This window comes from Larus michahellis, chromosome W (genome assembly GCF_964199755.1).
Source record: "Larus michahellis chromosome W, bLarMic1.1, whole genome shotgun sequence".
NCBI classification, from domain to species: Eukaryota; Metazoa; Chordata; class Aves; order Charadriiformes; family Laridae; genus Larus; species Larus michahellis.
In genome coordinates, this window is record NC_133929.1 from 5,428,274 (window position 1) to 5,442,917 (window position 14,644).

The 14,644-nt window shown below is 46.7% G+C and overlaps 1 protein-coding gene across 1 annotated transcript; it reads left to right on the top strand.

Moving 5' to 3' along the window:
- The first annotated feature begins 445 nt into the window (after positions 1 to 445).
- Positions 446 to 4,322, top strand: LOC141735617 (uncharacterized). Its single transcript, XM_074568671.1, has 4 exons — positions 446 to 617; positions 1,083 to 1,307; positions 1,421 to 1,717; positions 3,503 to 4,322. The coding sequence occupies exons 1-4, from the start codon at positions 446 to 448 to the stop codon at positions 4,315 to 4,317; spliced, it is 1,509 nt and encodes a 502-aa protein (XP_074424772.1). The 3' UTR covers positions 4,318 to 4,322.
- The last annotated feature ends 10,322 nt before the right edge of the window (positions 4,323 to 14,644 follow it).

Below are 14,644 nucleotides of genomic sequence, written 5' to 3' on the forward strand. Positions count from 1 at the left end.
GTAAAGAAACCGGATGGGACTTATCGAGTCATGCAAGATCTGAGGGCAGTAAATAAAATGGTTAAAGATTTGCACCCTGTAGTCGCCAATCCCTACACCTTACTTACCAAGTTGAAAAACAGTCAGGTATGGTTTACCGTACTAGACCTGAAGGATGCGTTCTTTTGTCTGCCTTTGGCCAAAGAAAGTCAAAAGTTATTTGCATTTGAGTGGGAAAGCCCCACCACTGGCAGAAAAACCCAGCTTACCTGGACAGTGTTACCCCAAAGTTTCAAAAACAGTCTGACAAGTTTTGGAAATCAATTAGCATGAGAACTTGAGGCCCGGAGGCCTCCCTCCAAAAATGGAACCCTTTTACAATATGTGGATGACTTATTAATAGCAACCAAGACAAAACCTGAATGTACCCAATGGACTGTGAGTTTGTTAAATTTTCTTGGACTAAATGGATATCGAGTCTCTCAACAGAAAGCTCATGGTACAACAGCAAGTGACCTACCTGGGATATGAGCTGTCTGGAGGACAACAAGAGTTGGGAACCGAACAGAAGGAAGCCATCTGCAGAACTCCCCTCCCTCAGACGGTAAAAGAACTCAGGACCTTTTTAGGAATGACAGGTTGGTGTCGATTATGGATTTACAATTATGGAATCATAGTAAAACCATCATATGAGCTCCTGAAGAATAATCCCACTCAATTGACCTGGTCCAAGGAAGCTCAAAAGGCATTTGAAACACTTAAAAAGGAACTAATGAAAGCCCCAGCCTTGTGCCTACCTGATGTCACTAAACCCTTCTGGTTGTTTTTCCATGAAAGACAAGGCATAGCTCTAGGAGTCCTAGCTCAGCGGCCAGGACCCTACAGAAGAGCAGTAGCCTATTTCTCTAAGCAGCTTGATGAAGTGAGCAAAGGATAGCCAGGATGCTCACGAGCTGTGGCAGCTGTGGTCTTGAACATTCAGGAAGCCCAGAAATTTACCTTAGGCCAAAAGATCACAGTGTTAGTCTCACACACGGTATCAGCTGTACTTGAACAGAAAGGAAATCACTGGCTTTCCCCGTCCCGGTTTTTGCAATACCAAGCCATTCTGACTGAACCTGATGATGTAAATATTGAAGTGACTAATGTTACGAATCCAGCTTCTTTCCTCGGTGGGGTGACATCTGAACTGCTGACACATGATGGCCTAGAAACCATAGAGACTGTGTACTCCAGCAGACCAGATCTGAAAGAAGAACCCCTAGAAGATGCACAGGGCTCCTGGTTCACGGATGGAAGCAGCTTCGTCCGACGAGCCAAAAGGCTAGGTATGCAGTGACAACAGCAAATAAGGTAATCAAATCCCAGCCCTTACCTGCTGGAACATCAGCTCAAAAGGCTGAAATTATTGCCCTGACTAGGGCCCTAGAATTGGTGAAAGGGAAGATAAACATATGGACAGATTCCAAATATGCCTTTGGGGTTGTCCACGCTCATGGAGCCATTTGGAAGGAACGAGGATTGCTGACCACACAAGGGAAACAGATTAAACATGCAGAAGAAATACTTCGCCTATTAGAAGCAATTCAACTGCCAACCAAAGTCGCTGTCATGCACTGTCGAGGACATCTGAAGGGTAACACTGACCAGGAGAAGGATAACCGATTGGCTGATTATGAGGCTAAACAGGCAGCAGAAAGACCGCAAAAGATCTTAATGCTAATTCCAGACAATAGAGGTAAGAGTGTGGATGAGCAGGAAAATATCGAATATTCTAGGGCTGATAAAGAACCAATAGAAAAGTTAGGAGGGCAGATTCCTTCAAAAGGGTGGGCCTACTTGAATGATGGCAGAATTATAGTTCCTGCCAAACAGATATGGGGAATTGTCAAACAAGAACATAATAAAACACATTGGGGAGCAGATTCCCTGTATAAATTTCTAAATCAGAAATTAGTAGGGAAAAATTTATACACTACAATCCAACAGATGACTCAGCAATGTGAAGTATGTTTGAAAAACAATCCTAATACTGGAAATCGAGTACAATTGGGAAGCATTGGAAAGGGAAATATACCAGGAGATCACTGGCAAATCGATTTTTCTGAACTTCCAAGAAGAGGAGGGTACAGATACCTATTGGTACTGACAGATACCTTTTCCAGATGGCCAGAGGCATTTCCATGTAGAAGAAACAAAGCAAAAGAAGTGACTAAGGTACTATTAAATGAAAAAATACCTCGATTTGGGGTACCCACGATCATCTCATCAGACAGAGGTACTCATTTCTGTGCGCAAGTAGTGCAACAGGTAAGCAAACTATTGGGAATTGATTGGCAATTACATACACCTTATAGACCGCAAGCCAGCGGACAGGTGGAAAAAATGAATCACATGATAAAACAACAAATAGCCAAAATATGTCAAGAAGCAAACCTATATTGGTATCAGGCACTACCTATTGCACTACTCAGGATACGTGTAAAACCCAGAACTAAGGAAAATCTGAGCCCTTTTAAAATATTACATGGTAGGCCATACCAAGCTAAATATCAAGGGGAACACTTGAATCAGATAGGGAACCAGTATTTACAAAATTATGTTATATCCTTGGGAAAACAATTGGAAAAGATTAATAAGAATGTTTTGGGAGCTAGGGCTAAGGGGTTGGACCATCCGATCCACCCATTTAGCCCTGGGGACTGGGTTTATATTAAGAATTTTTCAGGTGATCCACTAGAGGAGAAGTGGAATGGACCATTCCAAGTCTTACTGACCACCTTTACTGCTATCAAGATCAGAGAACAACCAGCCTGGATCCATTACTCCCGTGTGAAGAAGGCTCCAAATAAGCAATGGACTTCTGAAGTGGCTGGACCCTTGAAGTTGAGATTTACAGAGAAGTTAGAATGAAGCCTTTAAAGGTCTTAGCTTTAAGTGTCAGCATTGTAAATATTGTTGTAGCTTGGGATGAAAATGTACATAATGCAACCATAATGGCAATAGCAAACGCAACCCAAGCAAAAGACTGGTGGGTATGCACAGCATTACCCAAAGGAAACATGAGACTACCCCTTTTTGGGGTGGCCTCAACTCATTGGAATTATGATAACGATTGGCCTGAGTTCTGGAAATGGTCAGATGGTTGTTACTGCCAATATGACAACACGAGCAGGGAAGAAGGTCCGAAATTTGATTTGCAATTGCTAAAAGATGAAAATACTTAGTTTCTAGTGAGCAACAATAATTGCAGTTGGAAACAAAGATCCCAGAACTGCCTATGCCCACCCCCTCCTTTTAACACATACAACTGTGCTTGTAATGATGGGTAGAACAATTTTTGGATAAATAAGACTACCATAAACGTAGGTGAATGGAACCTTATGGGTTTAAATATAACATACATTGATTTTTGCAACAGCACCCAACTTCGGAGCTACGAACCCAAAGGTTTAGATCCAGCTAGAAACAACTCCCCTTATGGGTGGCACAGTGTAGGGAGTTTCTATGGAGCCAACATGACATACGGGCCCTCATGGTAAATTGCCTCATGGATATTGGTGGCTGTCTGGAGATGGTATTAGTAGAAAGCAGCTTCCTGCAGGATGGAAGGGAATGTGCACCATAGGGTACTTAACTTCACAAAATAAATGGTATAATCAGTCACAAATTCCCCAAGGAATACTGAGATCCCTGCTAAGAAAAATAAAAACGAAAAGGGAAGAAAATCCCCTTGTTATCCTCAATACTCATTATCATAGTTTTATACGGTGGTTCATAGCTTCGCTTGGGGTCTCAGAATTAGAAAAGGCAATAGTCAACATATCAGCAACTATTGATAGAATTGTCAGCTCTACTGCAGATGCAATTCAAGGATTACAAATAGAAGTAAACTCGTTATCGAAAGTGGTTTTGCAGAATCGAATGGTTTTAGACTTGTTGACGATAAAAGGAGGAGGAGTATGTGCAGTGATTAATCAAAGCTGTTGCGCATATATAAATCAAGAAGGAAGAATCGAAGATGATCTAGAGAAAATATGGGAGAAAAACAAAATCCTATATGAAGTTAGCAAAGATAACACTAGTTGGGGATTTGAAGAATTGTGGAACAAACTGACTTCATGGCTGCCTAATTGGAACTGGCTTAAGCAACTATTTGTGGGCATTATTACTCTAATTATTTTAGGGATAATCATTTGCATGCTACTTAGGTGCTTTTTGTGGTGCCATCGAGATTCTGAAGAAAATTATAGCAATTGGAAACGGCACAGAATTAGACATCAGGTAGAAACAGGGAAGTATTTTGCTCAGACTCTTCAGAAAGATGGACTGTTATAGAATTTGCAAGAAAATTTGCAATGATAAAGAAAAAGGGGGGAACTGAAGTAGGGTTTGATATATTAAAGCTGCAAACTAATTGAAGTAGGGGCTTAATATATTAGAACTGTAAATTAGAGTAGGAGCTTAATTTAGGAGACTGGGTGCCTTAAGGCTGTACAAAGAGCAGATGCAACAGTTGTAGTACTAAACGACAGAACTTATCTCCTATTTTTTAAGAAAGAATGCTTTAGGACAATATAACCTTATACTATAGAAGCTTATCTCTCAAAACAAGGGGCCCAGGGTTACTGAGGAATGCAGAGACTAGTCAAAGCTAACACTTTTGATGCACCAGCAAGAATAAAGAAGTAGAGGCCTGCAGTTGACCCAGAAGTCACAACGATGAAGAGGAGTGGGGGAAGTAAACGACCACCAGATGTCTCTGAAGACCACCGAGAGACTCTAGTGCACATGCGGGAGTGGGCAGTAACCTGTAATAATGAGGTAATGAATTCGTAATCATTTCTTGGAAAACTAGTGAATATGCATACATAGTATGAATTTAAACCGTACCTCTAAATCAGTTGGTGCGCACATTAGGTGGATCAATCCCCTGTGCTGCAATAAAGAATACCTGCTTAATAGTCACCAAGGCTATTGAGTCTTAACTTCGGCATTTCACTGCATCAGTAGCCAGGTCTCCCATTTCACTCATCAGGAGGGATACAGTTCCTTTGTTTTCCTCTGTACCTGAAGAAACCCTTCTTATTATTTTTTATGTCCCTAGGCAAATTCAGCTCCAACTGTGCTTTGGCTTTCCTGATCCACTCTCTGCACTCCCAGGCCATATCCCTGTAATCTCCCCAGGATGTGTATCCCTGTCTCTACTGCCTATGCATTATATTTTTTGTGTGTATTAGTTTGGCTAAGAGGTCTTGGTCTTGACTTAGCCAAGCTGGCCTCCAACCTCCCCTGCCCGACTTCTTGCACATCAGGACTGAGAGCTCTTGCACCCTAAGAAAAATGTCTTTAAATATCTCCCAGCTCTCATCGTTCACTCCTTTATCTCTGAGGGCAGTTTCCCAAGGGATCCCATGCACTAGCTCCCTAAACAGCTGAAAGATTGCCTTTCTGAGGTTTAGGATCCTGACTACTTTTTATCCATCTTGTACCCCTCAAGATTTTGAATTCCGCCAAGGCATGATCACTGAAGCCCAGGCTACCTTCAGTCTTGACCTCTCCAAAAAGTTCTTCCGCATTAGTGTGCAACAGGTCCAGCAGTGCCTCTCCTCTGTTCGGGCTCTCCATCACCAGTACTAGGAAGTTGTGCTCAACTCACTCCAATAGTTTCCTGGACTGCTTGCAGTTCTCTGTGCTGCTTTTCCAGCAGATATCCAGGTGGTTGAAGTGCCCTGTCAGGATCAGGGCCTGCAAGTGTGATGCTTCCTGCAGTTGAAGAAAGAACTCTTCATCAACCTATTCTTGATCAGGTGGCCTGTAGTAGACATCAACCACAAAGTTTCCTTTGTTGCCTTGGTCTCTAATTTTCACCCATAAGCTCCTGACATGCGTATTGCTGTTCTTCAAAGATAGCTCTGTGCAATCAATCCCATTTTTGGCATCGAGGGCAACTCCCCCACCTCTCCTTCCTTGCCTGTCCCTTCTGAATAGTTTATTGCCATCAATCACAGCACTCCAATCATGCTATTTATCCCACCAAGTTTCTGTGATAGCAATCAGGTCATAGTTTTCCATCTGGGCAGTGGCCTCCTGTTTATTTCCCACATTGCATGCACTGCAGCTGGCCTATCAGTCACATCACCTTTTTAGAGGAGTTTGCCCTAATTCCCTTGAGGCAATTCACAGGTGTTTTCCTGTTGCTTCTTAACGTCTCAGTAGCCCCTGGATCTTCTCTAGTGCTTAGAACTCCATTCCCTTCCCCCACTAAATCTAGTTTAAAGCTGTTTTATAAGTTGCCCAGTGTCATGGTTTGGGCTGGGCACTAAAAGGAACGACAGATGCTCTCTTTACTTCTCTCCCCTTCAGAGAAGGGAGAGCATCTCCCTTCAGGGACAGAAGGATGAGAGAGAAAAGACACTTATGAGTTTAAAAAGAAACTAAACTAATGAAATTATTAATAAAATAATAAAAAGAAAATAATGAAATAGAAGTTAGTTAGAAGAGGCTTAGCTGCAAAGTAAAATTACTGAACAGAAAATCGGTTCTGTTTTACTTCAAACCAGGACACCCAGGACACTCTTGCCCCACTTGGTCAGTTGTCAACAGGCCCATTTTCTCGAGGGTATGCCCAAGATCATAGAAGCCAAGACCTTGAGCATGGCACAAGCTACACAGCCAGTCATTCGGTGACCCAAAACTGACCAACATGGTATTCCATCCCATCTGCCTCATGCCCAGTATAAAAGCTGAGGGATCAAAGGCTCAGCCCTCTTTCTTCAATGGCCAGCATCCAAGGAGGACTCTATTCATCTGCCTTCGATCCCGATCCATGAGTTCCTGATTCCAAATCTGGAATCCAGTTCCCATCCATCACTGAGTCCAGTCTGGGACTTCTCCAGTGCCTGCCGGTGACATGATCCTCATCCTGGGAGCTCAATACTGATTTTGTATATGTATTTCATTAATGAAATATTAATAATAAAAAGAAAAATAAAGTAGTTCAGTTTTTTCTAAACTCATAAGTTTCTTTCTCTCTTTCCCTCCTCTCCTTGGAGAAAGAGGTGGGGGAGAACATCTGTCATTCGTTTCAGTGGCCAGTTCAGCCCAAACCCTGACACTCATTCTCTCAGTCCCTGCCTTTGCCTTATGCAAAGGTGTGCTAGAGCCCTTGCCAGTGAAGACGGAAGCAAAAAAGTCATTCAGTAACTCAGCCTTGTCCATATCCTGGGTGACCAGGTCTCCTGTATCCTTCCTGAGTGGGCCCACATCTTCCCTAGTCTTCATTTTGTCACTGACATACCTACAGAATCTTTTCTTATTGCCCTTGATGTCCCTGGACAGATTTAACTCTATCTGGACTTTGGCTTTCCTAACCTGATCCCTGGCTGCTCAGACAGTTTCTCTGTATTCCTCCCAGGCTACCTGTCCTTGCTTCCACCCTCTGTAGGCTTCCTTTTTGTGTTTGAGTTTGTCCAGGAGCTCCTTGTTCATACATGCAGGCCTCCTGGCTTTTTTGCCTGACTTGTTCTTTCTTGGGATGCATCACTCCTGAGCTTGGAGGAGGTGATCCTTGAATACTAACCAGCTCTCTTGGGCCCCTCTCCCCTCCAGGGCTTTTTCCCATGTTACCCTGCCAAGCAGTTCCCTCAAGAGGTCAAAGTCTGCTCTCCTGAAGTCCAGGGTAGTGAGCTTGCTGCGTGCCCTCCTCACTGCCCTAAGGATCTTTAATTCTACCATTTCATGATCACTGCAGCCGAGGCTAGCCTTGAGCTTGACATTCCCCACCAGCCCCTCCTTGTTGGTAAGGACAAGGTCCAGCATGGCACCTCTCCTCGTTGTCTCCTCTATCAGTTGGAGAAGGAAGTTATCATCGACACATTCCAGGAACCTCCTGGATTTCTTTTGCCCTGCTTTGTTGTCCTTCCAACAGATATCAGTGTGGTTGAAGTCCCCCATGATGACCAGGGTCTGTGAACACAATGCTGCTCCTATCTGTCTATGGAGGGCCTCATTTGCTCAGTCTTCCTGGTCGAGTGGCCTGCAGCAGACCCCACTGTAACATCACCTGTCCCTGCCCTCCCTTTAATCCTCACCCATAAGCTCTCAGTCAGCTCCTCATCCATCCCCAGGTGGAGCTTCATGGACTCCAGCTGTTCATTGACATAGAGGGCAACCCCCTCCTCATCTCCCCTGCCTGTCCTTCTTAAAGAGCCTGTATCCTTCCATTCCAGAACTCCAATCATAAGAGCCATCCCACCATGTCTCGATGATGCCAATAAGATCATAGTCCTGCAGGCATGTGCACATCTCTAACTCCTCTTGTTTGTTCCCCATGCTACGTGCATTTGCATAGGGGCATTTAAGTTGGGACCCCGATGAAGCTGACTTACTGGCTGGAGTGGCTAGTTTTCCTTTGTGCTGCACTCCAGGTGCTCTCCTGCTACCCTGCAACCCTTCTTCAGGTTCTGGGCATCTATTACTGGCATTGGCATCATACTGGTAGGAGTGGGATGGATTGCAGTTCCTCTCCCCAGGCAACTCTAGTTTAAAGCTCTTTTCATGAGCTTGACAAGCCCCTGACCAAAGATGCTCTTCCCCTTCTCTGACAGGTGGACCCCATCAGGCCTTAGTAGACCAGGTTTCTCAAAGCAAGTCTCATGCTCTAAGAAGCCAAACCCCTGGCTGTGGCACCAGTTCTGTAGCCATTTATTGATTTGCCAGATTAACCTGGCCCTTTCAACCCCCTTCCCTTTGACCGGGAGGATTGATGAAAAAACTACCTATGCCTCAGAGTCCCTGACCACTGCTCCCAGGGCTTTATAATCTTTCTTGATAGTCTTCAGGCTGCTCCTTGCTGCATCACTGGTGCCCACGTGAAACAGCAGCAGTGGATAATAGTCAGAGGACTGCACAAGGCTTGGTAGTCTCTCAGTGACATCCCTGATATGAGCCCCTGGTAAGCAGCACGCTTCCCTAAAGAGTGCATCAGGTCAGCAAATGGGTGCCTCTGTATCTCTCAGAAGGGAGTCACCTACTACTATCACCTGTTGCCTTTTCTTAGTTGGACTGGTTGTTATATGTGGAACAGATCAGGTAGCCTTACTCAGCTCCTGTACCTCTCCTGGTGTAGTGGGTCTTCCCTCTTCACTCTGCAGAGCAGTGGTGAAGCAGTTCTGCAAGGGCACCTCAGGTTTTGGGGGAAGTCTCTTCCTCTTGCTGGTCTTTGCAGTTACAAGCTTCCATTCCATGTTACTGGCCACCCTTCCTTCTGGGCATGATAGCGTGGAAGTTTTTGACTGGCTGTGGGTCCACTGCAGGCTGTGCTTGATAACCAGCTGTCTATCTATCTCCTCCTCAGCCTCCCTGATGCTACACAGCCTCCTCACCACCTCCTGCAGCTCAACCACCTGCTGGAGGTCCTCCACCTGGGCACACCTTTTGCAGGCAGGTGTGCTGCCTATCCCTGCTCCAGGAGAAAGGTCCAGGCACCTCCTGCAGTCAGGTCTGTACTGCAGCCTCTCCCTTCATCAGCTCCATCTTTGTGGAGGCATCAGCCACCACGGGTGGATGGTGCAAAGCCCCTAACCTGAGCTGCAGCCTTTGCTCTTTGATGAAGGAGAGGACTCAAGGGATAAGGGGGAGTGGTGTCAGATCCCTCCTCGGAGAGGTAAGCGAAACCTCTCACGGCCCCCCTCACCATCCCAACTGCCCTTACGTAATAGGTATGAGGCTCTGGAAATTGAGGACCAGGCGATTGAGGATGGAGGAGCTGATCCATCCAGTGAAATGCACAGTGCTCGTCACTCACCCCCGCGCCTCAGGACGTCCTCAACAAAGAAAGAAAGAAGGGTTATTGTGGTAGGTGACTCCCTTCTGAGAGGAACAGAGGGTCCTATCTGTAGACCGGACCCATCCCACAGGGAAGTCAGCTGCCTCCCTGGGGCAAGAATTAAGGACATACGGAGGAAACTCCCTTCCCTGGTTCAGTCATCAGATTACTATCCGCTACTGATATTTCAGGTAGGCAGTGACGAAGTAGGTACCAGAAGTCTGAGGGCAATGAAGAATGACTTTAGGGCCCTGGGACGGCTGGTTAAGGGATCGGGAGCACAAATAGTGTTCTCCTCTATCCCATCATTTGCAGGGGTAGACGAGGGGATAAATAGGAGGAGCCAGCAAATTAGCTCCTGGCTCCGCGACTGGTGCGTCCGGCAGGACTTTGGCTTTTTTGAACATGGGCTGATCTACAGGAAACCAGGCATGCTGGCATCAGGCGGGGGAAGCCTAACCCGAAGGGGAAGAAAGAGACTGGGACAAGAATTAGCAGGGCTTATCCATAAGGCTTTAAACTAGGTTTGATGGGGGATGGGGACGAAACCAGGATCACAAAAGTGGTGCCTGGGAGCAACATAGCAGTGCTCATGGGTATAAGTGATAGCAGGGTCTTGCAGCCTGCCTCAGCGATGGTGGGGGATAGTGAATTGTGTGGCAGCATAGACACAAGGAGTAGTGATAATTTGGTAACTACAGTAGTGACCGAGAATGATCAGGTGCAAATCAGGGCCTGTCCCCCCAAGAAAGTGGCAGGACAATTAACCCAACTGAAGTGCATCTACACTAATGCACGCAGCATGGGGAATAAGCAGGACGAGCTGGAGGCCATCGTGCAGCAGGGAAACTATGATGTAGTCGCCATCACAGAAACGTGGTGGGATGACTCACATAGCTATAGTGCTGCCATGGATGCCTATAGGCTCTTCAGGAAGGATAGGCAAGCAAGGAGAGGCGGGGGTGTGGCCCTGTATGTTAAGGAGTGTTATGAATGCTTTGAACTTAATGATGGTGATAATGGGGTTGAGTGTTTATGGGTAAGAATCAGGGGCAGGGCTAACAAGGCAGATATCGTAGTAGGAGTCTGTTATAGACCGCCCAATCAGGATGAGGAGGCAGATGAAATATTCTATAAACGGCTGGGAGAAGTCTCAAGATCGCGAGCTCTTGTCCTCGTGGGGGACTTCAATTTGCCGGACATCTGCTGGGAATACAATACAGCAGGGAGGGAACAGTCTAGAAGGTTCCTGGAATGTACTGGGGATAACTTCCTGACACAGCTGGTGAGAGAGCCAACTAGGGAAGGTGCCCTGCTGGATCTGTTGTTTGTAAATAGGGAAGGTCTTGTGGGGGATGTGAAGGTTGGAGGCTGTCTTGGGAACAGTGACCATGAAATGACAGAGTTTTCAATTCTGCGAGAAGCAAGGAGAGGGGTCAGCAGAACTGCTACCTTGGACTTCCGGAGGGCGGACTTTGGGCTTTTCAGGAGCCTGGTTGACAAAGTCCCCTGGGAGGCAGTCCTCCAGGGCAAAGGAGCCCAGGAAGCCTGGATGATTTTCAAGAAGGAAGTCTTAAAGGTGCAGGAGCAGGCTGTCCCCATGTGCCAGAAGACAAGCCGTCGGGGAAAAAGGCCGGCCTGGCTAAACAGGGAGCTAGTGTTGCAACTTAGGGAAAAAAAGAGGATCTATGGCCTCTGGAAGGAAGGGCAGGCCACTCAAGACGACTACAAAGAGGTAGTTAAGCTATGTAGGGAAAAAATCAGGAGGGCTAAAGCCCAGCTGGAGCTAAACCTGGCTTCTGTTGTCAAGGACAACAAAAAAAGCTTCTATAAATATATTAGCAATAGGAAGAGGACTAAGGATTATCTCTGTCCTCTAGTAGATGGGGCCGGCAACATAGTGACCAAGGATGAGGAAAAGGCTGAGGTACTTAATGAAGTCTTTGCCTCAGTCTTCAGCAGTAGGACCAGTTGTTCCCTGAGCACCCAGACCCCTGAGCTAGAAGACAGGGATGGGGAGCAGAATGAAGCCCCTCTAATCCAAAGGGAAACAGTGAGGGACCTGCTTCAGCACCTGGATGTGCACAAATCTATGGGGCCGGATGGGATCCACCCAAGGGTATTGAAAGAGCTGGCGGAGGTGCTCGCCAGGCCACTTTGCATCATTTATGAGCAGTCCTGGACAACCGGGGAGGTCCCAGCTGACTGGAGGTTAGCAAATGTGACACCCATCCACAAGAAGGGCCGGAAGGAGGATCCGGGGAACTACAGGCCAGTCAGTCTGACCTCGGTGCCTGGGAAGGTCATGGAACAGATCCTCCTCAGTGCCATTACACGGCACATGCAGGAGAACAGGGTGATCAGGCCCAGTCAGCATGGGTTTGTGAAGGGCAGGTCATGCCTATCAAACCTAATATCCTTCTATGATAAGGTGACCCACTTAGTGGATGAGGGAAAAGCTGTGGATGTTATCTACTTTGATTTTTGCAAAGCTTTTGACACCGTTTCCCACAGCATTCTCCTGGAGAAACTGGCTGCTCATGGCCTGGACAGGTGTACTCTTCGCTGGGTAAAAACTGGCTGGATGGCCGTGCCCAGAGAGTGGTGGTAAATGGAGTTAAATCCAGTTGGTGTCCAGTCACAAGTGGTGTCCCCCAGGGTTCGGTGCTGGGGCCGGTTCTCTTTAATATCTTTATCAATGATCTGGATGAAGGGATTGAATGCACCCTCAGTAAGTTCGCAGATGACACTAAACTGGGCGGGCGTGTTGATCTGCTTGAGGGTAGGTTGGCTCTGCAGAGGGATCTGGACAGGCTGGACCGATGGGCTGTGACCAATGGTATGAGGTTCAACAAGGCCAAGTGCCGGGTCCTGCACTTGGGTCACAACAACCCCATGCAGCGCTACAGGATTGGGGCAGAATGGCTTGAAAGCAGCTCGACAGAAAAGGACTTGGGAGTGTTGGTTGACAGCCGGCTGAATATGAGCCAGCAGTGTGCCCAGGTGGCCAAGAAGGCCAACAGCATCCTGGCCTGTATCAGGAATAGTGTGGTGAGCCGGACTAGGGAAGTGATCATCCCCCTGTACTCGGCACTGGTGAGGCCCCACCTCGAGTACTGCGTTCAGTTTTGGGCCCCTCGCTACAAGAGGGACATTGAGGTGTTGGAGCGTGTCCAGAGAAGGGCTACAAAGCTGGTGAGGGGCCTGGAGGACAAACCTTATGAGGAACGACTGAGGGAGCTGGGGTTGTTTAGCCTGGAGAAGAGGAGGCTGAGGGGAGACCTTATCACCCTCTACAACTACCTGAAAGGAGGTTGTAGAGAGATGGGGGCTGACCTCTTCTCCCTGGTGACAAGTGATAGGACGAGGGGAAACGGGTTCAAGTTACGTCAGGGGAGGTTTAGATTAGATATTAGGAGACATTTTTTCACTGAAAGGGTTATTAAACATTGGAATAGGCTGCCCAGGGAGGTGGTGGATTCACCATCTCTGGAGGTGTTTAAAAAAAGGGTAGATGGGGCACTGAGGGACATGGTTTAGAAGTGGCTCTTGTCAGGGTAGGCTAAAGGTTGGACTCGATGATCTTAAAGGTCCCTTCCAACCTCAACAATTCTATGATTCTATGATTCTATGAGTGTCCACCATTCTGCCTTGAGTGCCCTTGACCCATGAAGATGGTCACAGGATAGTGCCCGGTGCTCAACCAGTGGAATGCTCCTCCTTCAAAGAGGCACCCTTCCACACAAACTGCTGCACAAACTGCCACACCATGCCCTGGTTGACACACCACATCCTGTTTGCCCTTCCTGGTTGATTGTGCTTCCTAGGCTGCTTTTTTATAGGCAGAGGGTGGTTGCTGTTGCTCTGGCAACACTCACACCTCATCAGCACATCCCACAGAGAGCTGCTGGCTCTTGGTAGGTCTCTCCACTGCCCTGGCATGTCCTTACCTCAGGAAAAACCACCTATCTGCCAAGCTCTGCCACTCCTCTGCAGGTCAGCCCAAATCCAGAGCAGCTCCCCTTGGTGACTGACTGATGCAAGTAATCACTCAAATATTTGTATTTGTAACTTTACTAAAATTACGGGATGTGACTTCAATTATTCAACTCCTGTCACATCCCACCAATTACTCCAGTCTAACTATACATTATACCAAAATTTGTTGCCCACTCCTTTCAGAAGGATCTGGATTATTCTATTCCCTTTCTCAAATACTTTCTCTGCTGTGTTGCCCCACACGATGAGGTCATAGATATATTGCAGGTATTCAGGTTCTTTGTCCTGTTCCATTACAATCTGTATCAGTCCATAGCAAATAACAAAGGCTGTGCTTCCACCCCTGGGGCAGTCAGTTCCAGGTGTATTGGACACTCCTCCAAATGAAAGCAAACTGTGGCCTACACTGCTGCCAAAGGGATTAAGAAAAATGGATTGGCAATATCAGTTGTAGCATACCACCTGGCTGCCTTTAACTCCAGTTCATATTGGAGTTCTAGCATGTCCGGTATAGCAGCACTCAGTGGTGTGACTTTGTTCAGGCCACAATAGTCAACTGTTAACCTCCATCCTTGGTCAGACTTTCACACTGGCCATATGGGACTCTTAAAGGGTGAACAAGTCTTGCTAATCACTCCTTGGCTCTCTAATTGAGGAATCAACTTAAGAATGAGAACCAGGGAGTCTCAGCTGGTGTGATATTGTTGTCAGTATGCCATCATGGTAGCACTTGGCATTTGCTGGTTTTGGATGCATAGCAACTCCACAACAGAGGGATCTTCTGAGAGGCTGGGCAAGACAGACAGTGGCTACACCAAAGGTCCACTGGTACCCTTT